The sequence below is a fragment of the Arvicola amphibius genome, chromosome 10 (genome assembly GCF_903992535.2).
Source record: "Arvicola amphibius chromosome 10, mArvAmp1.2, whole genome shotgun sequence".
Taxonomy (NCBI): Eukaryota; Metazoa; Chordata; class Mammalia; order Rodentia; family Cricetidae; genus Arvicola; species Arvicola amphibius.
Window position 1 is genome coordinate 98992739 of NC_052056.1, and position 27700 is coordinate 99020438.

General features: G+C 50.2%; 1 protein-coding gene across 2 annotated transcripts; it reads left to right on the plus strand.

Annotated features, from left to right (window-relative positions):
* Window positions 1-6287: 6287 nt before the first annotated feature.
* Window positions 6288-23920, plus strand: Chst12 (carbohydrate sulfotransferase 12). Of its 2 annotated transcripts, none has more exons than XM_038346115.1 (2): window positions 6288-6340; window positions 22244-23920. In XM_038346115.1, the coding sequence occupies exon 2, from the start codon at window positions 22322-22324 to the stop codon at window positions 23579-23581; it is 1260 nt and encodes a 419-aa protein (XP_038202043.1). In that variant the 5' UTR covers window positions 6288-6340; window positions 22244-22321; the 3' UTR covers window positions 23582-23920. The 2 variants fall into 2 exon arrangements, with proteins under 2 accessions (XP_038202043.1, XP_038202044.1); XM_038346116.1 differs by having other exon boundaries at window positions 6324-6369.
* The last annotated feature ends 3780 nt before the right edge of the window (window positions 23921-27700 follow it).

A 27700-nucleotide genomic window follows, 5' to 3' on the forward strand; every position in this document is an offset into this window, starting at 1 on the left:
CATGCACATGGTGCACAGACATATGTGCAGGCAAAACACCCACACATAACAATTTTAAAAATATAATAAAAGTTCCCAAAATAATTCGTGTATGTTTTGCCTGTGTACCATGTGAGTGTCTGGTGTCCACAGAGGCCAGGTGAAGATTTCAGATCCCCTGGAACTGGAGTGAAGGATGGGTATAAGCTGTAATGTGGGTTCTGGGAAGCAAGCCTGGGTCTTCTGTAAGAGCAGCCAGTGCACTTAACCACTGAGCCATCTTTCTAGATCCATGTTACCAGGTTTTTCTTCTTCCTTCTCTTCTTCTTTTTAAGACAGGGTTTCTCTGTGTAGCTCTGGCTGTCCTGAAACTGACTCTATAGACCAGGCTAGCCTCGAACTCACAGAGATCTGCCTGCCTTTGCCTACTGAATGCTAGGATTAAAGGTATGTGTCACCTGCCTGGTCTCAGTTCAGATTTCTTAATGAGAGCCATTCTGGCAAAGGTGAGGTGGTAGCTCAGAGTAATGTTAATGCTGAACCCTTTAGGGAATAGTTATTACTCATTCATTTTTTTTCTTTTGAATGCTGCCTCTCTTTTTTGTTTGTTTTGTGTTTTGCTTTTTGTTCTGTTTTGTTTGGTTTGGTTTGGTTTGGTTTTTTGAGACAGGGTTTTGCTGTGTTGCTCTTGCTGTCCTGGAACCAGCTCTTGTAGACCAGGCTGGTCTCAAACTCACAGATACACCTGCCTCTGACTCCTGAGTGCTAGAATTAAAAGTGTTCAACACCACTGCCCAACCCCATTAGCCCATTTCTTAATAGGCAATTGTATTGCATTAAGTATTTAATATCTGTGGGTAACTTTTGTAACTTCTAGATATCAGTACCCTGTCTGAGGTGTAGCTCCAGATCTCCCATTCTGTGGGTATCCATGTGCCCTGCTGTTTCTTTAACTGTGAAGAAAGCTTAATTTCATGTGGTCCCATCTGTTGATTGTTCCTTTTTGTTACTCTCTGCACCCTCCTAGCAACCCAGAGTCCAGGGTGTGTCAGGACTTCTTCAGTACCAAGAGATAGTTTCTGGATTATTCTTGCGAGACCCACAGTTGGTTATGTTTTTCCTCTGCTGCAACCCTGGTTATGAAACCAGTTGGGCACATGCCCTCTGTCTAAGATAAGACACACTTGGGGCCCCAAGGAGCAGAAGAATAGCCTGGGAGGCCCAGTTACATAAAGGAGCTTGGAGTTTAGAAAAATGACATGACATGAGACTGGGGGCATGACTTGGTGATAGAGCCCCTGCCTAGAATCCCCCAGTGAGGGGCTGGGGTGTGGCTCAGTGGTAGAGCCCCTGCCTAGAATCCCCCAGTGAGGGGCTGGGGTGTGGATCAGTGGCAGAGCCCCTGCCTAGAATCCCCCAGTGAGGGGCTGGGTGTGGCTCAGTGGTAGAGCCCCTGCCTAGAATCCCCCAGTGAGGGCTGGAGTGTGGCTCAGTGGTAGAGCCCCTGCCTAGAATCCCCCAGTGAGGGCTGGAGTGTGGCTCAGTGGTAGAGCACTTACTAGCTATGTCCTCACTCAGAACCCATTCATCCACAGCACTGAAACAAAACAACCTCCATCTCCCACCGCCCCCCCCCCCCAAAAAAAAACCCACACACACACAAAGAAGAATCTGTGTTGTGGAAACTCCAGGGCACAGTCAGCCCCAATTGACCTCTACTGATATATGCATTCCCTACCCAGAAGCCATTGGACAGTTGTGTAGCTCAAGTTTTGGAGTCCAAATTTGGATTAGGGTCCAATTCTGTCACTTACAGGACTGTGTGCCTTCAGCTGGTTGGTCAAGTTCTTTGAACTGCTACCTCTTCATCTGTAAATGCTTGGATACCATGTAGCCATTTCAGAGTCAGAAAGTTTCTGCACGTTGTTCTCTAGAAAGTGGGTTTGCAAATAGAGGAGAAATGAAAAGAGTATAGGGTTAAAGGCACTTGCTGCCAAGCCTGGGACCTTCAGTTCAATGCCAGAACCTACATGGTAGAGAAACCAATGCAGCAAATTGTCATCTGACCTCAATATGCACAGCAAACACACGCGCACACACACACACACAGAGAGAGAGAGAGAGAGAGAGAGAGAGAGAGAGAGAAATGCAATAACAGATTTTAAAAGAACAGAAAATTTGGGTTGTCTCAAGTTTGAGTTGCCTGTGTGTTAGGCAAGCATGATCATCACTAAACTATGGAAACTGGCTTTAGTAATCCATGATGAAAAGCATGAAGATGTTCATTTACAGACCTTCCTTAGACGGATAGCTAGAAGAAGGTTTGTGGAATCATCAGGAAGGTGTATTTGTGTGTGTGTGCACGTGTGCACGCGTGCTCGCGCGTATATGCATGCATGTGCACATGTCTGACATAATTTTTGTCACTGGACACACATTTAGACACACCTGGGAAGAAGGAACTGTAGTTAAGAAATTACCTCCATCAGATTGGCCTGTGGAGCCAGGCGGTGGTGGCGCACGCCTTTACTCCCAGCACTTGGGAGGCAGAGGCAGGCAGATCTTTGTGAGTTCGAGGCCAGCCTGGTCTACAAGAGCTAGTTCCAGGACAGGCTCCAAACCCTATCTCAAAAAACCAACCCCCCCAAAAAAAAAAAGATTGGCCTGTGGATATGTCTGTGGGGCTTTATCTTGATTGTCCATCGATAGGGGAGGCCTAGCCAGATATGGGTAGGTGGTTGCACCACTGGGCCGGGGGGGGGGGGCTGGGTCTTATCGGAAAGTAGGCTGAGTAAGCCAGGGGAAACAAAGCAGGGCCTCCATTGATCTGCTTCAGTTCCTACCTTCAAGCTCCTGCCTTGATTTCCCTGAGTGATGGAATATAACCTGTAAGCTAAAATACCCACTCTCCACTCCTGCCCCTGCCAAATTGCTTTTGGTCATTCTTTATCACAGCAATAGAAAGCAAGCTAGAACAGCACCTGTGTGTGTGCAGGGTGTGTATGTGTGCACGGCTGTGTGTGCAGGGTGTATGTGTGCAGGGCTCTGTGCCTGCAGAGCTGTGTGCATGCAGGACTGTGTATGCAAGGCTTGTGTGTGTGTCCGCAGAGCATGTGTATGCAGGGCGTGTGTGCATGGCTGTGTTGTGCAGGGTGTGTGTGTGTGCAGGGTGTGTGCCCATGCCCGTGCATGCAGCAGTAAAGGCCTGAAGTGCCCTGATCTGTGGTAGTATGATGTTATTATCTTCTTTGGACTCTTTTGGGAGGCCTGCCACCCAGCTCCCAAATTCTTATTTATAAACATCCTGCATTAGCTTGGCTTGTTTCTGGCCTTGTTTTCTTAATTTATATTTTCCCATCTATCCTTTGGCCTCTGTCGTCGTCGTCTTCTTCTTCTTCTTCTTCTTCTTCTTCTTCTTCTTCTTCTTCTTCTTCTTCTTCCTCCTCCTCCTCCTTACCCTCCTCCTCCTCCTCCTTCTTCCTCTTCTTCTCCTCCTCCTCCTTCTTTTTCTTCTTCTCCTTCTTCCTCCTCCTTCTTTCTCCTCCTCCTCCTCCTCCTCCTCTTCCTCCTCCTCCTCCTTCTTCCCTTTTTTTCCCTCTGTAGCTTTGGAGGCTGTCCTGGAACTCTCTTTGTAGATGAGACTGGCCTTGAACTCACAGAGATCCACCTGCCTCTGCCTCCTGAGAGCTGGATTAAAGGCATGTGCCACCACTGGACTGTTGTTTTTTTTTTTTTTTTAATTCATACAGACACTGAAAGGACTGTTCTTTAAATCTTACTTTTACTCCAAGAATTGCTGTGTAGGTGGGTGGCTGGCCCCTGATGTCCTCCTCCTTCTTGGGCTACTACTCCTCCCAACCTTTTCCCAGATTTCTCCTTCTATATATTCTCTCTGCCTGACAGCCCTGAGTGTCCTTTTTCCTAGCTCGCTATTGGCCGTTCATTCGGATCTTTATTAGACCATGAGGCATTTTGGACAAAGTATCACAGCTTCACAGAGTTAAACAGAAGTAACATAAACAAAAGTAACATGCCTTAACATAATATTCCCAACGCTGATCTATCACACTCTATGTTAGTCCCTTGAGAGAGGGGTCTCCATTTGAACCTGGAGCTAGGGTGGTGGCCGGCAAGTTCCCTCAGGCCTCCTGGTTCTACTCCTCCCCTCTCCTCAGCACTGAGGGTGTAGGCATGCATGGGGCCAGGCCCAGTCTTTCACATGGTTGCTGCGGTTCAAACCTGGATCCTTAATGCGTTCTCAGCCAGCACTACTCCTCCCCAATGAGCCACCTGCCCAGCCCCAAGGTGTATGTTTTGTACAGCACTGCCACACAGCTTCTCAAAGAGGCACACAATGCTGCACTTTCTCCTGCCATGGAAGGCCACCCACTTGCTCTGCCGTTTCACTTGCATTTGGAGTTGTCAGTGTTTACACTGGCATAAGCCATTCCAGCTGATATGTAAGAGAAAACAACATTTACGTAGCCCAGGCTGACCTCAGACTTGCAATCCTGCCTCCATTGCCCAAGCGTTGGAATTATAAGCGAGTGCCGTAACACCTGCCAAAATAAAATGCAGTGGGGCTTATTGGTCAGGCATAGTGATGCATGCCTTTAATCCCAGCATTCGGGAGGCAGGGGCAGAGGCAGGTGAACCTCTGTGTTTTCTAGGCCAGCCTTGTTCCAGGACAGCCAGAGCTACATAGATACAAAGAGTGATCCTGTCAAGAAGAAAGGGAGAGAGAGAGAGAGAGAGAGAGGAAAAGAGAACTTATTTCATGACATTTATACTTGGTTTTGGAGACACTGCCTTCAAGCTCACTGTGTATCCAAAGCTGATCCTGATCTTCTGATCCTCCTGTCTCCAGCTCTGGAATGTGCTGGAGTTGCAGATGTGTGCTGCCACGCATTGTTTATGCACTAATAGGGATGGAACCCAGGGCTGGGCAAGCACCCTACCCACGGAGTCACACTTCAGTCCTGAAACTTACTGTGCTCTATCCCCCCCCAACCCCCCGCAAAAAGAAAGAGATGTTGGCTCTCTAGCTCCCAGTGCCTCCTAAGTGACTTTATTTGGGCACTGGGTTAGTAGAGTGGCAATAAAATGAGATCATGGGGTGGTCCTGATCCTGTCTGCAGAAGCACACAGGACCGGAAGATCCTCCCACAAGCTTTCTGAAGAACTCTCTGTAGGAACCAGCCTGCTTGGGACCTCGAATCCTGCTGTGGCCTCCAGCAGCCTGAGCCGGTCATGCGCACACTAGGCAACTCAGGGTAGTTAGCTGTAAGATTTGAGTCCTAGTAGTAAGTTGGGAATCCCCCACCACTGAAATATAATCAACCCTGCTAGGCTCTGCCCTCTGCCGTCCTGTCAGATTGCTACAGAAAGAGGCCTCTATCCTGGGCTTCGGGAGAGTCTGCTGGCATCGAAAGAGTCCCCTGCTTTGAGAAGGCTGCTCAGAAATAGGATTCCAGGTGTGCGCCATGATGCTTGCTTTGCTCGGGGGAGCTGGTCCCACGCGGTGTGTGGAGGGCAGAAGATAACCTCAGGCACCTTCCAACTTTCATTTGAGACAGAGCTCTCTTTGGTCTGAAACTTCACCAATAGAGTGGGCTGGGTAGCCAGCAAGTTCCAGCGATCGTCTGTCTCTGCCCATCTTGGCATCGCTGGCATTACAGGCAGGATCGCGGAGCCTGGCTCATGAGCGTGGGTGGTAGGGCTCCGAACACAGGTTCTCACAGTCGCCAGGCCAGCACTCTACCCCCTGAGCCCTCTCCCCAAACCTTGGTTGGCTTTTGAGAAGAGAATCTCAATAAGTAAGGCTAGCCTGGAACTTTCCAGCTATATGCCTCAGCGCCCCCATGTAGCTGGGGTGACAGGCCTGAGACACCATGCCTGGCTCTCACTAAGAGCTTTACCTGCATGCTCTCTCTTTAGCTCCATAAACTCAGATACGGTTGTCAGCCAACTTTGCCCACTCAGGAGTTCGAATCGCGAGACCGGCCCCGCCTCGTGAGATCAGCCACGCCCCCACCTCGGATTGGTGGCTGTGGAAGGAGCGGGGCTCCCAGTGGATGGTGGGTGGGACCAATCGCTGGCCGTAAATAAGGCGCCACATGGCACGGGCAGGCGTGGGGCACGGGTGGGGAGGAGTGCGCAGGCGCATCAAGGACGGGCGTAGTCCCACTAGCTAGCTCTCGCGAGAGGATGGAGGAGGAGGTCGGGCTAGGGGGCGGGGCCGCGCCTCGGGCGGGGCGGCTAGCGGGAGGGGCGGCTAGCGGGAGGAGGCGACATCGCCCGCAGAAGCGGCAGCAGCAGCAGCAGCAGCAGCAGCGGCGGCGGTGGCAATAGCTGACGCTAGGTGAGGAGCGCAGGCTCGAGTGGAGTGAGGTGTGCGAGGGACTCCCGGGTCCGGGGTGGGGGCAAGGGCCCACGGGTGGGCGACGCAAATCCGTACCCCATTCTGCACGGTTTTGGCAGCTCCCACGTGCTCCCGGGTTCGAATCCCGGTTCTGGCCAGCTGGCTTTGTGACCTTGGTCCAGCGTACACCTTCTCTGAGCCATCTTCTTGTGAAGCCCTGCAGAATGCGTGGAAGAGGGTGTGGTCGCTTGGCCAATCTCCCTTGCAGTAGAAACGCCCGACTCTGAGGTTGGTGGTGGGGGGGCACATCAGTCTTGTCTCTGGCTGTGTGGGGGGACAGGCGAGAAAGCAATTGTTTTGGGACTGGCGTGCTGCAGTGTCCCGGCAAGACCTTGCAGGAGGCTGTCTGTGAAGCGAGTGTTTGCACAGAGCAATCACTGGCTCCACATCTCACCCCAGTCCGTTGAGCATCCTCCTGTCCCTGAACTTGGCTGGCCACAGACAGCAGTGCAGACCCCATCTCATAGATGGGGCTGAGCACTGCTGCGGTTGCCCCCAGCAGCAGCCTCATGCCTGGTGGGCCACAGGAAGCCAAACATTAGTGGCTAACAGTAGGACCTATCTTCTTTTTGGGCTTCTGGCCACGAAGACATCTGAAGACATCGCTAGCAGACCCTGGGCTCCGCACATCCGCCTGGCTGTTGCACGGAGACCTGTAACGTTTGCAACCTTCTTAAATTATTTATTTTATAATTCCACATTGCGATGGGAGCCCCAGGTTGAATAAGAATGTGAGCCTCGGGGTGGAGTGGCGCTGTGAGCCTTTGGATTGCTGGGGCTCTACGGTGTGGCTCCAGGCTAGTAACATGAGTTAGGGCCCTGTGTCTGGATTCGAAGGAGAGGAAAAAGATTATCGGGAAACTCCTGCATGCAGGGAATGATAGTGCACTTCAAGAGTTGCCTGAGGCCAAGTGTGGTGCCAGCACTTTTGAGCTGAGGCAAGGAAATTGCTGGGCTGCATAGTGAGGTTCAGACCAGGTTGGGCTACAGGGTGAGACTGGATCTCAAAACCCACCAAGGGTCTGCCGGGAATCTTCATGTGTAATTTCCTTACACACGAGTTGCTAGGATTTGGGACTGAATCTGCAGTAACTGTTTACTGTCGTCCGGTGTCTGTGGTCCTGCATCATCAGTTTCTTGTTGCATAGGCAAACCACTAAATTGGGTGGCTTGCTGGAAGCCAGGGGCCCTGGGCAGCTCAGGTCCACCTGGCTCAGGTCTGCTCCATTCGGTGATACAGTTCAAGTGCCACTGTGTGAAAAAGATGTTCGCGTTATGCAGAGAGGACGCCAGAAAAGGTGGCGCATACCTGTAACCGTGGTACATACCTGTAACCGTGGTACATACCTGTAACCGTGGTACATACCTGTAACCGTGGTGCTGAAGAACTGAAGGCAGCTGCAGGCTAGCCTGGGCTATGTGAAACCCTGTCTCTAAGAAACTAGCCAAACAGAAGAGACCAAGTGTGAGGGGAAGAAGCAGCTAATGCAGGAGACATTGAGTTGCTGCGCTCATAGGGGATGGGACTTGGGTGGAGTGGGAGACTAAGGTCCCCCTGTGGGGGCCAGGCTTGTGTGCAGGTGCGATGGAAACCAGAATGCTAACCACCTCCTCCACTGAGACAGAGGTCTGGAAATTCACCAATTTGGCAAGGCTAGCTGACCAGTGAGCCCCAGGATCCCCCCTGTTTCTGCCTTCCCAGTGCTGGGGTTATAGGCGTACGGCACCATGCCAGGCATTTTTACTCTGTGACTTCTGGGGATCTGAATGGAGCAAGCCCTTTATAACTCAGCCATCCACCTGGCCCTGAAAAGACCTATTTTTGCTTGAGAAGGACCTGGATGCCGTTCTGGAGCCCAAGTTCAGTTGCTGGAGATTGCAGTTGAGGTCTGGCATGAGCGAGGACCAGGTCTGTTAGAGGTAAACCCATGATCCTAGAGGGAAGGGCAGGTGAATTCGGGGTCTAGGGAGATGCAGTGCATGGAGCGTGGGCATAACACAGTAGCTAAGGAGAGGATGAGGAGTCTGAAGTCCCCAAGGGCTTCTCTGGGCAGTGAGGCATTGAGGCTCTCCTTAGAATATGGTAGGAACTAGGCAGAAGGCAGAAGTGACGTGAGATCTGGGGTGGGCAGCCACTCCACCATGCTGGGTGCCGGGAGAGGCACGGGACAGGGTGAGAACTTCAGATGCTAAGAAGGTGTGACATTGCAGACCTTCAGCACGAGGTGTGTGTGCTCAGGCTTGGAACCTCAGGGGTTCAGAACCTGAGGAAGGAGAGAAGTGCACACTCAGAGACTGTGCACTTACCAGTTTATGGTCATTACCACATGATCACCAGGGCTGGGCGGGGGCAATGGTTGTTCTAGGAAGGCAGGCCAGAAGATGCTGGGGGTAGGGGTGAAAATAGCCTGTTCACTCACAATTCTGAAAAAGAAATCAGGTGAGAAAGCATGTGTGTGTGTTTATGTGTGTATGTGTATATGTGTGTTTCTTTTTGTTTGTATTTTTTTCAAGACAGGGTTTTTCTATGTAGCCCTGGATGTCCTGGAACTTGCTTTGTAGACCAGGCTGGCCTCGAAGTCAGAGAGATATGCCTGCTCTGCCTCCTGAGTGCTAGGATTAAGGACCTACACCGCTATGCCCAGCTCACTATACAGATTTTGAAACAAGGTCTCAGGTAACCCAGGCTGCTTCATTCACCTCTGTAGCCAAGGATGGCCCAGAACTCCAGATCACCCTGCTTCCACCTCCCAAGTGCCGGCACTCCTGACATGAGCCACTACACCTGGTTTATGCAATGTTAGAGGCTCTGTACATGCTGGGTGAGCCCTCAACCAAGTGAGCCACATCTCCAGCCCTGGACTATCATCGTTTTAAAACAGCTTACGTCTTCACTGTCCAGTTTTTTAAAAGTTTGTATTTCGAGCAATGCAATCAAATCCCTTAAATAAAAATTTATTTACAATAAAAAAAGTTTGTATTTCAGCCAGGCAGTGGTGGTGTACAGCTTTAAATCCCAGCACTGGGGAGGCAGAGGCAGGTGGATCTCTGAGTTCAAGTCTAGCCTGGTCTACAGAGCTAGTTCCAGGACAACCAAGGCTATACAAAGAAACCCTGCCTTGAAACTTCACCATTACCACTCCTCCCTGGGGAAAAAAAGTTTCTTTCAAGTAGCAGGAAGCCTGTAATCCCTATAAGGTGGAGGCCAGAGGAGCAGGAGGACCAGGTGGAAGTGGTAGAGGAGGAGGAGGAGCTGGGGAGGGGCTAGAGCTAGAGGGGCTAACCGTGAGTTTCACACACGCCTTTGGTGTGTGCAACCCCTGCTGAGGGTTGATGCTGGCCCACAGATGCGGCTGGAAATAGCTAACCCTCTCACATAATACTTCCTGCTGTTAGCCAGGGAGGTTTCTAAAACTATTTAGAAACTCTGAAACTTGCCAAATGGGAAACTGCAGACCCAGTTGCAAGTGGGGGAGGTGCTGCCCTCAGAGCACCAGGAAGAGCCACGGGTGAGAGCATCTGGCTCCCAGGCCAGACCAGCCCACCTGTGTCCCAGCCTTTCCCTTTAGCCAGGAGGATGAATGGTCTTCTCACAACTGGAGAACCCGAGAGAAGAGACCTAGAAGTAGCAGGTGGCCAGTCCCTGGTTCGAATACTCGATTGTTTCTGAAGTAACTCGTAAATGAGCTGGGAAGTGGTGGCGCACATCTTTAATCCCAGCACTAAGGAGGCAGAAGCAGGTGAGCTCGAGGCCAGCCTCGCCTGCATAGTGAGTTCCAGGGCTACATGGTAAAACCCTGTCTTGGAAAATGAAAAGGAAGAAGAACTCATAAATAATTAATAACTCCGTGCAGGATGAGGTGGAGGCGTGGTGGGACATGCTGTCTTCCTAGGGCTTGGGAGGCTGAGGCAAGAGGGGAGAGGCCAGCCTATGTTACATAGTGAGACCCTGTCTCAAAAAGCCCAAATTGTAGTGGGCCTGGTGATTCACACATACAATCCCAGCACTTGGGAGGCTGACTGAGGGCTGGGGGTGGACATAGAATAGGAACATAGGGGGATTAAAAGTTCAGGGTCATCTGCCGCTTATCAAGTGGTTTGGGGTTAGCCTGGGCTACATGAGACCCTGTCTCAAATAAAGAAACCTAACACAAGATTTCATAGCTATTTCAGTGGATAAGTGCTGACCGTGCACGCATGAGAACTTGAGTTTGGATCACTTGCACCCACATAAAAGCCAAGTATGGCCATGTATACCCAAGGCTCAGTGCTGGCAGAGAAGGGGGCAGAGACAGGAGGATCCCTGGGGCTCACTGGCAGCCAGTCTGGCAGAATCGATGGGTGCCAAGTTCAGTGAGAAATTCTGTCTCAAAACATGAAGTGGAGAGTGACTGAGGAAGACACCCAGACATCAGCCCCTGGTATCTGTGTGTGCACACACACGAACAACAAAAAAAGTCAGTGAGTAGACAATTCCTGAGGGAAAACCTTGCTGAGCTCTGTCCTCAAGCATACAGTCTCGGCCCTTGATAGACTGTCCAAAGTTGTCTCTCCTGAACTTGAGGGTAACTGGCCAGCTTATGTCCCTGTGTAAAGTATTGAGCTTAGACATAAAAAGATAGTTGGAGGGACAGTGTGCTCCCTGGAGATGGGTGAGAAGAGCCGTTGCAGGCAGAGGTGGCCAGGGGACCGGAAGGGCGACATGGCCACAGGTGCTCCTGACCCAGCAGCTCACGGGACTCCGGGAGATGCTGCGTTCGGAGGGGATGGACCCATAGGTCTGTGCACTGGAACAGCTGCCAGGGTCTTGACGCAGTTGGCAGGGTTGAGGCCGGATTAGTCCTGAGAACACAGGCAACAAAGCAAACGAAAACACAAGACTGTTATTAGTTCCCGGGAAAATAAACTGTTGTGCGGGAGGGAAAAGAAAAATAATTACGGCGTCCCTGCAGTCCCAGCTGCGGATAGTCTCCCCCATAGCTGCGGCAGTGTGTGTAAACACAGGCTGCTGCTCTAATTGGAATCATGACATGCCCGGGAGGGGCCTGAGGAAAGAGGACACCCTGTGATGTCACCTGCTGTGAAGAGGGAAGTCAGACCCAAAGCCCAGGGCTGGGTGGCAGTAACTGAGGATTAGGTGCACAGGGTGAACTGGGTGAACTGGCAATCAAAGCTGGGCGTACGTGGTAGCCTTCAGGTGGCAGAGGTGGGTGGATTTCTGAGTTCAGGGCCAGTCTGGGCTACACAGTGAGCCCGTATCTCAGAGAGAGAGAGCAGAATGAGGGAGAAGCAGCTGTGAAGATAGGGAAAGAGGAAGGGATACTGGTTGCTAAGGAACTTGCCGGGCTCCATCACTACAGATTGCAGCAGTCTCAGCCAAGCATAGCTGTCTTGGAGCAAGAAACTTTCCCTCCTTGGTCGGCTTGTGTTCGGTTCTTGCTAGCTGGTGGGGCTTTCCTGTGCATTTTCCCTCATTATTCTTGTTGTTCTCTGTGTCCCGTCTCAGCTCTGGTCACTTGGTCATCTTTGCCCCTTTTTGTTTCTGTTAAGATGTGTTTTTATTCGTGTGTATGTGTATGGATACTCACTTGTGTCCAAGTGCTCACAGAAGCTAGGAGAGGCTGTTGGCTCTCCTGGTCTTGGAGCTACAGGCAGTTGTGACCTGTTTGATGTGAATGCTGAGACTCGAACTCAAGTCCTCTGGAAGAGAGCAGCCCGTGCTTTTAACTGGTGAGCTGGCCCTTGCTGAACCTGGAGCTTGCTGTTTTGGCCTGGCTGGCCAGCGCTGGTTTTCCAGGTACATGTGTAGACATGTCAGCTCCTTACATAGATGAGAGAGTTCAAGTTCATATCCTCATTCTTTTTTTTTTTTTTTTTTTTTTTTTTTTTGGTTTTTCGAGACAGGGTTTCCCTGTAGTTTCTAGAGCCTGTCCTGGAACTAGCTCTTGTAGACCAGGCTGGCCTCGAACTCAGAGATCCGCCTGCCTCTGCCACCTGAAGGCTACCACGTATGCCCAGCTTTGATTGCCAGTTCACCCAGTTCACCCTGTGCACCTAATCCTCAGTTACTGCCACCCAGCCCTGGGCTTAAAGTGCTGGGATTAAAGGCGTGCACCACCACCGCCCGGCTCACATCCTCATTCTTATGCAGGAAGCGCTCCCACCCTCTGAGCCGTCTCGGCTCCTGTAAAGGAGCTTTTAAACGTAATTACAAGTGGCAGGAGTGCTAGTGACCCTTTCTCGCTTGGCACCCACTTTCAGAATTAGGATGGCAGAGACTTGTAGTCACCTACCTCACGTGGGCCCCAGTGCCCTGTGCCTTGAGGATGTGCTGGGACAAATAAGATGGGTCCTCCCTCTCAGAGTCGCTTAGTGTGAGTGGTGATGGTCTCCACACAGTGACAGATCTGTGACGGGTGCTGAGAGAAGAGATGGTTACACGGTGGGCGGTGACAGAGTTGGGGGCCCGCAGTTGTGCCCCACTTTCTGAGGCGTGACTAGGAAGGCCTTGGAACAGAGTGAGCTTTGAAGTGCCCCAGGGTGTGACTGACCCAGCCGAGGGACGTCGGTGCAGCGGAGCCTGTCCCACCAGGCCACTGATGAATGACAAGGAACCTCTCTGTGGCTAAACAGGAGTGACCAAGAGGAACCCAGGGACACCAGGAAGGGGAGACTGGGGAAAGAGATGTATCCTAATTGGCTTTCATCACAGCAATATGGCAGGAAGGTAGGAGGGGCAGGGGCATTGGAGCAATACAAGTCTGGGCTGTGAGAGCTTGGGTGGGTAGAGGGCCTAGGCGGGGAGGGGCTATGGGCAGGCTCCACAGTGAAGTCAAGCATGGTCTACTGTTGCTTTCTGTTCCCCTCATTGGGGGATTCTAGGCAGGGGCTCTACCACTGAGCCACACCTCAGCCCCTCACTGGGGATTCTAGGCAGGTGCTCTACCACTGAGCCACACCCAAGGCCCTCAGTGGGGAACTATAGACAGGTACTTTATCATGGGCCTATATCCCCAGTGGTTTTTTTATATAAAAAAGTATTACAAATATTTGTGTATGTGCATGTGTGCATACACATATATGACATAGTTAGAGGGAGCCAGTTCTTTCCTTCCACCATGTGGATACCAGGGGTCAAACTCAGGTTGTCAGGCTTGGAGGCAAGCGCCTTTGCCTGCTGAGCCCTCTCTCTGGTACAGTACTGTGGAATACCACCCAGCAATAAGAAAAGGTACATTCTCCTGACATGAGTGATGGCCTGGGTGAACCTCAGAAGCACTATGCTGAGGAAAGCCATACAAGCACAGCCTCTCTGGTATATGATTCCATTTACCTTCTAGAAAACAGTAGAAATTGCCATGGCTAAGTGTCAGAAGTTGGCAGCAACTTATTTATTTTAATTTTACTTATTTATTTTTATTTATTTCATTATTGTTGTTATTTGAGGCAGGGTGTTTCTTTGTGTAGTTTTGGAAACTGTCCTGGAACTTGCTCTGTAGACCAGGCTGGCCTTGAACACACAGAGATTTGCCTGCCCCTGCCTCCCGAGTGATGGGATTAAAGGTGTGGGCCACCACCTCCTAGTGAGGCACGTCTTATTCATTTTTAAAGGCTGGATTTTGTGTGCTGCAAGCTGTCCTTGAACTCCTCTTCCTCCTACCCCCACCTCCGGGGTGCCAGATGATAGGTTTGCAGCACCACGCTCAGCTGGGAATATTAATTGTAGTATACATATGCCAAAACTCAGTCAGTGGCATATTAAACTACACACTAAAACAGGAAGGGGGAGTTTTATTCTGTGTCAGTCATTCCTCAATAAGCCTGTAAGAGAAAGCTCAGAGAGCCCAGAGTGACTCAGTTGGGAAGGAATGAGAATCTGGATCCTCTGGGGTTCTGTGTCAGAGAGCTGTCCCCTGACATACCTGTGTCAGACAGGAGCTGGCCTCTACTCCCCTCCCTCCCAGCCAAGCTTTGCTTCCTTCCTCCATGCTTCTCACGCTTTTCTCAGTGGCAGAGGACTCTGTGTGATGAGACAAAGAGACCCCCAGTCTAGGTGGCAAAGAAAACATTGCTAGTTAGGTAGAGTTCTGCAGGGAAACAGCCAGTGCCAGGAGTGTGTGTGCACAAAGAGACTGAGTGTAAAAAAGTCGGCTAATATAAGCCCAGCCTGGTGACTCATGCCAATAATCTCAGCTACTTGAGAGGTTGAAGCAAGAAGATGGCAAATTCCAGGATTGCCTGGCTACATAATGAGTCCAATACCAGCCCTGGTACTTTATAAGACCTTGTATCAAAATGAAAAGGAAAAAGAGGGGGACAGATCAGTGGTTGGTAGAGCACCTGCCTAGAATCCCCCAGTGAGGGGCTGGGGTGTGGCTCAGTGGTAGAGCCCCTGCCTAGAATCCCCCAGTGAGGGGCTGGGGTGTGGCTCAGTGGTAGAGCACCTGCCTAGAATCCCCCAGTGAGGGACTTGGGTGTGGCTCTGTGGTAGAGCACTTTCTTTCCTTCCCTCCCTCCCTGTTTTCCTTCCTTCCTTCCTTTCCTTCCCTTCCATTTAATTCCCTTCCCCTCCCCTCCCCTCCCCTCCCCTCCCCTCCCTTCCCTTCCTTTCCCTTCCCTTCCTTTCTCTTCCCTTTCCTTTCTTTTCAAGACAGGATTTCTCTATGTAGCCCAAAGTACACCTCCTATCTTGTGATGCTCCTGTCTCAGTATCCTGACTGCTGGGATGCCAAGCGTATAGCACTAATCCCAGCTGCAGTCAGTTTCCCCATTCCCATGTTCATCTTATCCACCTTCCCACCCAGGATAACCACGTGTGTTGTGTCTGTATGTGTGCGTGTGAGTGTGTGTTAGTGATTGTGAGGAGGTTGGGATGTGTGGCTCCAGAGCCTGATTGTAGTTTATCTTGAGCAGTTTTGGCTGTCTGGCATGACATCCTCTCCACTATTGGGCAAATCCTCTGGAATGTACAGAAGACACCTAGCTCCCCTAGCCAGCATCTGAGGCCTGTGGCAGAGATCTCTTTGATTTGCTATGACTGCCTGCCTGACATTTCTTTCACTGTGTTTGAAAATCACCCTGACACACACTTTTAGTCCCAGCACTCGAGAGGCAGGCAGTTCTCTGAGTTCAAGGGCAGCCTGGTCTATAGAGCAAGTTCCAGGACAGCCAGGGCAACACAGAAAAATCATGTCTCAAAAAACAAAACAGCATGCCGGGCGGTGGTGGCGCACGCCTTTAATCCCAGCACTCGGGAGGCAGAGGCAGGCGGATCTCTGTGAGTTCGAGGCCAGCCTGGTCTACAAGAGCTAGTTCCAGGCCAGGCTCTAAAAATGCTGCAGAGAAACCCTGTCTCAAAGAAAAAAAAAAAAAAAAAAAAAAAAAAAAAAAAAAAAAAAAAAAAAAAAAAAAAAAAAAAAAACCAAAACAGCAGCTGCAGAGAAACCCTGTCTCGAAAAACAAAAAAAAAAAAAAAAAAAAAAAAAAAACCAGCAACAACAAAACCCAAAACTTAATAGAAACAGTGTGTCTAAGCCCTTGATTTATAACTTCCTTTGTTCTGATGTTATTAACAACTTCAGACTGCCACCACATTGGAGCCTGGAATCTGTGCCAGGGCTATGATTTCTCATTTGGCCCCAGAATAAACTATCTTATCCCCTGTAGGAGGAGAGTTGTGTTTTGGGATTGCCACTTTACCCACTGAGCCATCTTTCCAGCCCTGGAATAACCTTTGTCTAAATATCTGGGCTTCCACTGGTCTAGTCCTGTTGGCACACAAAAGAAACCCTCCTATGTTATTTGACATTCTTGCCTAATGGTCATGAGCTCTAAAAGAGCAATGCTGTCCTTATGGAAGTGTGACTCTGCCTTTCAGTGTCACCATTAGCTAATGGTGACTAGGCATGATGGGTCAGAGGCCACTGCAGTGTCTGCCGCTGGCCGCCCTTCTGTCCCCAGCTCCTCGCCCATGTTGGTGTGATGGGTGGTTTGGAACAATTGGGTCCCCACATGGCACCTGCCCTCTAGCTGCTTGACTTGCCTATGCCCTTGTTACGTGTGTGGTGAGAGAAGTGTCTGATGGCCCTGTCGCATGCAACCACACCTCCCCGCTGTTGAGCCTGGTGTTGAACCTGCCCCGGGTTATCAGGACACTTAGGAGCACAAGAGACCCAGGCTTGGGAAAGTCTCCCAGCCTCTGACACGTCCTGCTGAAGGGAGAGCCCAGGTCCCCCAGCTGTTGCAAGTCTGTCTACCTGATAGCAGTTCCTTTGGCTGAGCTGCCCCAGTCGGCAGCTCCTGTTGCTTCGGAGCACACGGGGCCTTTTGTTGACTGCTGTTTTGAAAGAGTTGGGAGATTTTGGATTTGAAAATAACGCCCTTATTTTTTTGAATGGAAAATTACTCTCTGAGGTCGTTTGTGGTCCCTGACTGTTTTGGAGGCAGGCAGGGACCAGGGCTGTGGTTCTCTGTCCCACCGCTCCCAGCTGACTCCCCACCCCTCACAGAAGGCAGCATAGTTGTCCCCCCAGATGTCTGGAAACAAGGCTAGACATTCCTAGATCCCAAACTACTTAAAAGTAAAGCAAAGCTGTTTGCTGGTGGCGCTAACCTGGCGGGCCTTTTCCTTCCTTTGCTCTTGTTCCTCGCAGTCCTGGGAGAGGTGACTTTAAAGTGGCAGAGTGGGCCCCTTCAAAGGGCTGCTGTCACAGAGCCCTCTCCTGTTTGCAGCTGACTCATTTCTGTAACTGCTGTTTATGTGGTTTGTCTGAGGTCAGACATGACAAGAGAGGACTGCATTGATGTTAAAAATGAACTCTGGCCTCTCAGACTGGAAGGAGAATGTGTCTTAGTGGAAAGAGTCCATGGGTTTGTCACCTTTGTGTAAAAAGTCACGAGAGGGGCTGCAGCTGGCCCAGGTCTGGCCCTGTGTGGACCAGGCATTGTTTCACAGGGGCAAGTTCAAAGCTGGATGAGGAAATGATGGGGTTTGACTGTCAGAAGGGAATCGTTAGGTGGGGATTATAGCTCAGTGGTAGAGCTGCTGCCTAGAATCCCCCAGTGAGGGGCTGGGTTGTGGCTCAGCCAGAGAGTACTTACCTATCATGTGTGAAAACCCACAGTGTGGCATTAAAGGAAAACTCTGGGATTTGGTACCATGTCTTTCTCCCTATAAGAACCCAGGTAGGATTCATTGTCAGTCTTATTTTCATGCTTTCCTTCATTCCACAAATTCTTCAAACAGATTTATTGATTTTACATATATGAGAAGTTTGCCTGCATGTATGTCTGTGTGTCTGGTGGAGGCCAGAAGAGGTGTCTGATCCCCTAGAACTGGAGTTCCAGACACTTGTGAGCTGCCATGTGGATACTGGGAACCAAACCCTGGTCCTCTGCAAGAGCAGCAAATGCTCTTAACCGCTGAGCCATCTCTCCAGCTCCCCACCACATATTTTTAATAAACAGGTCTGTCAGCCCTGTGACCTTTTGAGACATCATAGGGAGAGTGAGCTGTGGCTGCAGTAGTTCCCCTCAGTGTCTTCCTGTGGTGGCTCTCCAGCAGACCTGATTCTAGAATTACTTATGACAGGGTGTGACTGTGGAGCTCAGTCTCGCCTGTCCTATTACCTCAGTCACCCCCAGGGGACAGTACATGGGGCACTACCATCCTTGCCTAAAAATTAGGTTTTTCCCTCATTAATTTCTTTATTTTACCTATTTTCCATTTTACCAATTTCTGCCCTGCTCTTGTTATTTTTTCCTTCATGGATTTGGTTTGTCTTACTCTTTCCAGTTATGAGAGGTGCGAGCTTTTATTTATTTATTTTATTTGTTTTAGTTTGTTTGAAACAGCGTCTCATTATATTCATCAGCCTGGACTTGAACTCACAGAGATCCTCTTGCCTCTGCTGGAATTACAGGTGTGTGCCCGACACCTGGCTGAGTTTAGATCACGGATCTGTCATTTCTCACTTTCCAGTACCTCGGGCCCTGCTTCCCTGGAGTCCATGGGGTTTGATGCATCGTGTTCTCATTTTTCATTTCCGGTGTCTTTTTAAATCTTTCTCTGAAGGGACTGAGGTGACTCTGTGGGTAAAGTGTAGGTGTGATGACCTGAGTTTGACCCCCCCAGAACCCACATAAAAAGCCAGATGCAATGGTGAATATCTAATATAGAACTCAGAAGGTGGAAAGGGAGGCAGAGAGGGAAGAAGTGGCTAGAAGCTTGTGTAATAAGCACCATGACTGTCATGAGAGGTCCTGCCTCAAAACGAGATGGAAGGGGAGCATCAGCTCCAGAGAAGTCTTCTGGCCTCCACCTGTGCTCTGTGACATGAGCATGCACCCCCATGCGTGTAGCCATGCATGCACTGAAAGAAAACTTCTGAGGCCAAGGGTGCTGGTGCATGCTGCAGCAAGGAAGCTGAGGAAAGAGAATTGCTGACAGATTGAGAGCCCCGGAGCCTGTACATTGAAACAGTGTCTCAGAAAACAAACAACAGAAATCCCCCTTGAAACAATGTCTCAAACGACAAAAATCCCCTTTGAAACAATGTCTCAAACGACAAAAATCCCCTTTGAAGAAGTGCCTCACACAATAAAACTTCCCTTTAAAACAGTGTCTCATCAAGCAACAAGCAAAATTCCCTTTGTGGTAGCCCATAGATTAATTTAGAAGTAAGCCTTTTGATTCCCCTGTGTTTGAAGCTTCTCCTGTTACCCTTCTGATACTGTTATCTTGTTTTTATAGCATTGTAACTAAATAATTCCAGATGTTTCAGTTCCATTAACCGTGTCTACCTCTGGCCTGTGCTGAATGTTGTGTTGCTTGAGGTGACAAGTGAAATCAGCTGTATCAGGAAGCATTCGCGTGTCAGTGACGCCCTATCCTGTGCTCCTCTCGGTTATCACGACCAGAAGGTCAGGGCTGGAGAGGTGGCTCTGCGGTTCACAGGGTGTCCTGTCATGGCACAGGACCCAAGTTTGGTTCCCAGAACCTACATCATGTGGATTACAGCTCCCTGTAACTCCAGCTCCAGGGCCTCTGATATCCTCTTCCGGCCTCTGAGGGTACCTTCACTCACATGCAGACACCCATATGGACAGACACACAAAAACATGTAACCAAACAAAATCAAATGTAAAGAAAAGAGTAGAAAGTTAAAGTCTCCAAATATAATTGTGAATTTTCCCCCTAAGTACAACTCAACTATATATACATACACATACAATATATGTAAATATAAATATATATGAAATAACTTTTTGAGACATGGTCTTATGTAGCCCAGGCTATCCTCAAACTCATGATGTAGCCCAGGATGACCTTAAATTCCTGACCCTCCCGTCTCCACCTTCTATTACTGAGATTACAGGCATGTGCCATCACACCTGTTTTTATGCAGTGCTAGGGATAGAACCCAGGGCTCGGTAGTTGCTAACTGAGCTACATCCCCAGTCTGAATTTTCACTTTATGTATTTTGAAGCTATATTATGTGATGAATATGTATTTGTGGTTGTTATGTCTTCTTTGTGGGTTGAGTTTTCTGTGATGACGCAATATCTCTCCTCGTCTTGCTTAAGTTCTTTCCTTCTGAAGTTTTCTTCATCTGATATTAATATAGCCGCTTCTGCTTGCTTTTGATTAATGTTTGCATGACTAATCTTTTCTGTACCAGTGGAGAGGGACGGAGAAAGCCGAGTGCCAACCAGCACTGTCTCCATGTCCCCTGTCCTCCCACTAGAGTGGGGAGGGGAGTCATGCTGGACTCAGCCCAGCTCTGGGTCCTGCTGTGAAAATCCATCTCAGGGTTTGTAAGTGGGTGTATATGAGTGTGTGCGTGGGTGCACATGTGTGTAGGGTGTGTGTGTTTGGGTCAGAGGTCACCCTCAGGTGTCCATCTCCTCCTAGCTGCTGACACCAGGTGGACTCAAGGTCCAGGCTACCACACCACCATGCTGGCTGCCACAGTATCTCTTGCTCCTATGGTGAGGGTTGTGGATCAGCTGTCTGCTCTGGCCCCATGATCACCACATGGCATGTGGTGAGCGGGAGCGGGAATACCATACCTCTGTGAAGGGTGTTCTCGAAGTCCCTGCTGTGCATTCCCATGGTACTTAGCTTAAGAGGAATGGATGTCACTGAACCGATTTTTCCTGTTGCTAGGCTACTGTGAGCATGGCTTTGGCCTCAGTGATGGGACAGCTGCACTTCCTTGGAGACCAGCTTTGGAACCTGGGAACCAAAGCACTTGCCCAAGACCGGGGCTTCAGGTCCATGCCCTTTGGGTACTCTGTCTGCATGGGAGCCAGGCTGTTCCAGTGGTGGGTCACTTTGCTGGCATCCTCCTGCATGCTGCAGCAGGGCCTGGCTCAGCTGCACTTGTTTGGTCTGAGAATGCACAATGGAAGGGGTTTGGGAGGAAGGATAGCTTGGACATTGTATAAACTTCAGCCGTAACCTCCTGGCGACGGATGTTTCTGTCAACCTCCTCCCCTTCCTCCTTGCCATCTCCTGTGTGTTTAGTTTCTGGGAAACCATTTTCTCTCCTTTTTTTATTTAAAAAAAATTATGTGTATGTATGCATACGAGAAAGTGTGTATATGAAGGCTAGAGGTCATAGGTCAACCTCAGTGCCATCTCAGGATTTGTGAGTGGATGTATGTGAGTGGGTGTGGGGGGCGCACATGTGTGTAGGGTGTGTGAGTTATAGGTCAATCTCAGGTGTCCCTTGGACCATGCACCTTCTCTTTTGAAGCAGGGTCTCTCTTTTTGACTTGAGGCTTGCATACTTGAAGGCATAAGTCACAAACAATCCCACACTGGTTTGGAAATATAATTAAAATAATGGTTATTTACATTTAAAGGGGAAAAACTTACAGATCACCGTCCCAGACAACAGCCCTCTTCACAATCAGGAAGGGAGCCTAGTCGCCGGAAGCAGAGCCGGCAGCCAGAGAGGGAGCAGAGGGCAGTTGCTGCTTTTTTTTTTTTAATATTTATTTATTATGTATACAATATTCTGTCTGTGTGTATGTCTGTAGGCCAGAAGAGGGCACCAGACCTCATTACAGATGGTTGTGAGCCACCATGTGGTTGCTGGGAATTGAACTCAGGACCTTTGGAAGAGCAGGCAATGCTCTTAACCTCTGAGCCATCTCTCCAGCCCCGAGTTGCTGCTTTTTTTTAAAGAAAGAGAGGCCATGCACCAATGGACTGGTATCTCAGCAGCTATTGGCTGAAGGAGCGGAAGGAGCTCCCGCAACACGTACTAGACTCGACAGACTGGTCATTGCTCCCCAGGAATCCTCCTGTCTCTGCATCCCAAGCACTGAGATTATATGCACACACCTCCACACCTGGGTTTTTTATTTTTATTCTTTTTGTTTGCTTGTTTGTTTGAGACAGAGTCTCTCTACATAACCCTGGTTGTCTTGGAGCTCACTGTGTAGACCAGGCTGGCCTCCAACTCACAGAGATCCTCCTGCCTCTGCCTCTGGAGTGCTGGGATAAAAGGCGTGCGCCAATGTGCCAGCCATACATGGCTGAAGTGGATTCTGAGGATCTAACTCAGATCCTGATACTCGCCCAATAAACTCTCTCCCCTGGGACATCTGCCTAGCTAGTCCTTTGGCCTTTTCAGTTAAGGGACAAAGAGTCTCTATTTACTTAGGTGACCCTCCAAGCTGGAGTCTAGAGGCTAGACCTGCAGGTGGGGATGTTTGGTGGGTATTGGAGGGGGGGTCCCAATGTCAGCAAATACACACCACCCAAGGCCCTCTATGTGCGAGAAAACTCATGCTGTTCTGAACCTCTAACTGGTGTGTTCTGGCCTCTCCAGGTTCATCTCCCAGCACCATGTCCCAGCTGTACACAGGACTGAAGTGAGGGGCGGGGTGTGGACCCTGCCCAGGGCAGCATGACCAAGCCTCGGCTCTTCCGGCTATGGCTGGTACTGGGGTCGGCCCTCATGATTCTTTTGATCATTGTTTATTGGGACAACGTGGGCACCGCCCACTTCTATCTGCACACGTCCTTATCCAGACCACACATCTTGGAGTCCCTGCCCACCCCAGGACTGGGTGGTGAGAATGTGTTCACTTCCGATGTGGACGAGTTTCTGGACACACTACTTAGTTCCGATGCAAAACAGAAGGACCATTCCAGAAGAAAAACTGAGCAGCCCCCAGTGCTCACCCCCAGCAAGCCGGTCCTGGACCACATGGAGGAGAATGTGAGAGGCTACGACTGGTCCACCCATGATGCCCAGCAGAACCCAGACCGGGACCGGCAGCAGGCTGAGAGGAGGAGCCTGCTGAGAGACTTCTGTGCCAACGCCAGCCTGGCATTCCCCACCAAGGACCGCTCTTTTGATGACATCCCCAACTATGAACTCAACCACCTGATCGTGGACGATCGCCACGGGGTCATCTACTGCTACGTGCCCAAGGTAGCCTGTACCAACTGGAAGCGAGTGATGATCGTGTTGAGCGAGAGCCTGCTGGACCGGGGCAGCCCCTACCGAGACCCCCTGGACATCCCCCGGGAGCATGTGCACAACACCAGCACGCACCTGACTTTCAACAAGTTCTGGCGCCGCTACGGGAAGTTCTCGCGACACCTCATGAAGGTCAAGCTGAAGAAGTACACCAAGTTCCTGTTCGTGCGCGACCCCTTCGTGCGCCTCATCTCGGCCTTCCGCAGCAAGTTCGAGCTGGAGAACGAGGAATTCTACCGCAAGTTCGCGGTGCCCATGCTCCGGCTGTATGCCAACCACACCAGCCTGCCCGCCTCGGTGAGCGAGGCCTTCAGCGCCGGTCTCAAAGTCTCCTTCGCCAACTTCATCCAGTACCTGCTGGACCCCCACACCGAGAAGCTGGCGCCCTTCAACGAGCACTGGCGACAGGTGTACCGCCTCTGCCACCCGTGCCAGATAGACTATGACTTCGTGGGGAAGCTGGAGACCCTGGATGAGGATGCTGCCCAACTCCTGAGGTCCCTCAAAGTGGACTCCCAGCTCCACTTCCCCCCGAGTTACCGGAACAGGACGGCCAGCAGCTGGGAGGAGGATTGGTTTGCCAACATCCCCCTGGCCTGGAGGCAGCAGCTCTATAAACTCTACGAAGCTGACTTTGTTCTCTTTGGCTATCCCAAGCCAGAAAACCTGCTCAGAGACTGAGTTCCCCAGCACCAAATAAGCACCCACGCTATCCCATTAAACTGAATGACTGTCCTAATGTGGGGGTCCTTTGAGGATGGGGTCTCTCCTGGCTTCCTTGGCCTTCTGGTGTGACAGGCGGAGGGTGCCACACCTTTCTCAACAGGAGACCATAGAACAGTCAAGACCCTACCACCTCACACTCCAGGGTTTTGCACACCCCACCCTTTTGCAGTCTGGATTTGTTTATTCCGCAGCCTGTGTTCATGGGACACTGTTAATACTGTTTTCTAAGATTAATATATTTCAGATATATTTAATACGAAAGTGGGAGAGAGCTGGAGTAAAGCGTGGCGCCCGCACCCTTGCGCTCTTGTGGTTCTTTGGGTCAGGCAACAGCACACACACCTCCCCCAGAGGGGGACATTCTCAAAGTGTCTTCACTAGACAACAGCCTAAATTTGAAGATAGCTGTCTCAGTTTGCTGTTACTATAACAAACATCCTGAGGTTCAGTAATTTTTTAAGGGCCTGATGAGGCCCTGTGAGGCCCTCAGGGAAGTGGCAGCAGCTAGAATATGTGCAGGAGGGAAGGATCTCACCAGACAGGAAACAGTGTGGCTGTGGTCCTTCTGCCTCTTCTGAGGGCATCGGTTCCTTCAGCTTTGAATTCCCTGGCCCCTGAGGACAAGACCCCTGGGTGACATAGCCAAACCATCCCCAGTCATCAAAGGCTTTGCCTGTAGTATGTTTTTTAAAATTTGTTTATGTATGATTGTGTTTTGCCTGCATGTATGTCTGTGCACCATGTGCATGCAGTACCCACAGAAGCCGTAAGAGGGCGTCAGATCCCCTGGAATCCAGTTTCAGGTGCCTGAGAGTGGCCATGTGGTTGCCAGGTCCTCTGGAAGAGCTCTTAGCCGCTGAGCCAACTCTTCAGCCCCTAAGCCCTTTTATGAAGTGGGGATACATTTGAGAAAGGTAAGCACTGACACCATATTTAGGGCTCCCTGAAGAAATGGGGTCAGAGGTAAGCTGTTGTCAGGTCAGAGGCTCAAAGCAAAGCTGACTCTCTATCCTAACTATCAGATTCACAGCCGTTGCCCCAACCTAGTGATGTAGGTCTGTTATCCCAGCTACTTGGGATGCTGAGGCAGGAGGGTCACAAGTTAAAGGCCTGCCTGGGTTACAGAGTGAATTCAAGGCAAGGGCAACCTCAGCAACTCAGTGAGACACTATCTAGAAATAAAATATTAAAAGTGGGCTCAGTGGTAGAGCACCTGCTTAGAATCCTCCAGTGAGGGGCTGGTGTGTGGCTCAGTGGTAGAGCACCTGCCTAGAATCCCCAGTGAGGGGCTGGGGTGTGGCTCAGTGGTAGAGCCCCTGCCTAGAATCTCCCAGCGAAAAGGTAGATGTGTGGTGTTTAATTGAATACACTGGGTCCTGAGGATGCTGTTGAATTAGTATGTTGGGCCGGGCGGTGGTGGCGCACGCCTTTAATCCCAGCACTCGGGAGGCAGAGGCAGGCGGATCTCTGTGAGTTCGAGGCCAGCCTGGGCTACAAGTGCTAGGTCCAGGACAGGCTCTAAAAAAGCTGCAGAGAAACCCTGTCTTGAAAAAACCAAAAAAAAGAAAAAAAAAAAAAAAAAAAAAAAAAAAAAAAAAAAAAAAAAAAAGAATTAGTATGTTGGTATTTGATAAACTACCATTTTATCATCATGGGCTGAAAATGTCCCATTAAGAAAAGAAAATGGAGCCGGGCGATGGTGGCGCACACCTTTAATCCCAGCACTCGGAGGCAGAGGCAGGCGGATCTCTGTGAGTTCGAGACCAGCCTGGTCTACAAGAGCTAGTTCCAGGACAGGTTCTAAAGCCACAGAGAAACCCTGTCTCGAAAAACCAAAAAAGAAAAGAAAAGAAAATGGAGCCAGGTGCGGTGGCACATGCCTTTAATCCCAGCATTTGGAAAGGAGAAGCAAATTGATCTCTGTGAGTTCAAGGCCGGCATGGTTTACAGAGCAAGTTCTGGGACAGCCAGAGCAACACAGCAGAGAAACCATGTCTCAAAAAACCAAAAGAAAAGAGGAAAAAAAAGGAAAGAAAATGAATGGCATGGAACCTTCTGAGGTGGTGTTTGTGCAGGCAGGCATTGGATACTCATCAGTATTAAAAAAATATTAATAGTATCATTAATATTCATGAAGACAGATGAATATTGATGACCATTTCCTTTCTCTGCCAAGACCCAGCCAGGGAGACCAAGGCCTTCTATTGGAGAGTTCATTTTAAATCACCAGGGAGAGGGCTAGTTCTTATACAACACTGTGGCCAGACATCTGACAGAGACAGCTTGAGAAAAGATTTGATTTTTAAATTACGTTTATTTGGGACTGGAGAGATGGCTCAATTATTAAGAGCACTGACTGGTCTTAACCCAGAGGACCTGGGTTCAATTCTCAGCGCCCACATGGCAGCTCACAACTGTCTGTAATTCCAGTTCCAGGGGACCCGACACCCATGGCAAAACACCAATGCACATAAAATAAAAATAAATAAATTTAAATTACAGTTATTTTGTGTGCATATGTACCTGCCTGTGTCCATACACACATGTACATACCACAACCTCCATGTAGATTCAGAAGCTGACTTGTAGGGGTTGGTTCTTTGCTTCCACCATGTGGGTTCCGGGGATTAGACTCAGGTTAGACTTGGCAGCAAGCACCTTTACCTGCTGAGCCGTCTTGTCAACCCAGATGGAAGGATTTATTTTGGCTGACAGTTCAGAGTATTCAGTGTATCATGGTGGAATTCACAGGAGCGTGGGGCTGGTCTTCTTGTCTCTGCCCCCCAGTGCTGGGATGACAGGGGTGCACTGCCATGCCTGTTTGTCTGGTCTTTTATCTGGGCACTGGGATCTGAACTCTGGTCCTCATTTTTGCACAGTAGAGACCTTATGCATCTGGCCACCACTCTGACCCTCCGACTCTTTATTAACATGAAGATCTGGGATGAAATCTGTCAGTAGCTTCCCAGCTGAATGGCCACTCTGCTGTCTTCCTGCTGGCTTTGACACCACACCATGTGTCACTGAGTCCCTGCTCCTGGTGGCAGGTAAAGGGTGCGTGGGTACAGCACCGTACCCAAGACCTTGCTCATACCTCTTCTGTGTCAATCACAGGCTGTGGGTCTCCTAGGCTGGAAGTGACACCTCCGGTCCCGGTCGGAGATAAGTCACTCTGGAGCAGACCTCTGCATGGTGTCCCATCCAGGGTGATGGCGGTCCTAGGCCAGAGCACCTGACACCTCAACCATCTCCTGAAACACGAGGCATCCCCGTGCTCAGAGAAGAAAGACGCCAGCAGTGAGGACCAAGTGTTTGATGCTCCCGTGAAAAGAGGGCTACAGGAAAAACAGCGTCTGGGCTGGGATGAGGCTCAGTCAGTAGAGCTCTTGACTAACATACAAGCCCAGGTTCCATCCCCAGCACCGCCTAAGCCAGCATGGTGATGCGCATCCATTATTCTAGAACGCAGGAGGCAGAGGCAGGAGGATTAGGAGTGCAGGGTCACCCTTAGCTACTGTTTGAAGCCACCCTGGAATACATGAGGACCTGTTGAAATAGAGGAGGGCGTGCTGTCTACTTTTTCTTTTTCCATTTTATGTGTGTATGCGGTATGCATGTATGTGTGCATGAGGATTTTTGCACACTTGTCTGTGCATGCACATGTGTGCATGTGGATGCCTTTGTGCCTTTGCGTGTCCAAAGTTGATGTTGGGAATCAACTTCCATCATGAGGCAGGGTCTCTGAACCCAGCCCCGATCTGGCAACTCTGGCTCGCCTCACTAGCCAACTCTCTGAGGATCTTCAGCCTCCAGGCGTTTCCATGGTTTCTGGGCACCCAAATTCCAGTTCTCAAGCTTGTGCGATAAGCATCCACCCAGCCATCTCCCCGGCCCTACCTTGTTTTACGAGACATTGTCTCTCTCTACCCTTGGACTCTGTCTACTCTGACTGGCCAGTTAGCCCCAGCTTTCTTACATGTATTCTGGGGGTGGGGGTCAAATGTGGGTTCTCCTCATGTTCCCAGGCAGGTGCTTTACCAATGGAGCCATCCCTCCAGCTCTGTGTCTGGTTTT

What these genes read in the sequence shown, in the direction of transcription:
- Chst12 (XM_038346115.1), top strand. Translation starts at nt 22,322, where the DNA reads ATGACCAAGCCTCGGCTCTTCCGGCTATGGCTGGTACTGGGGTCGGCC.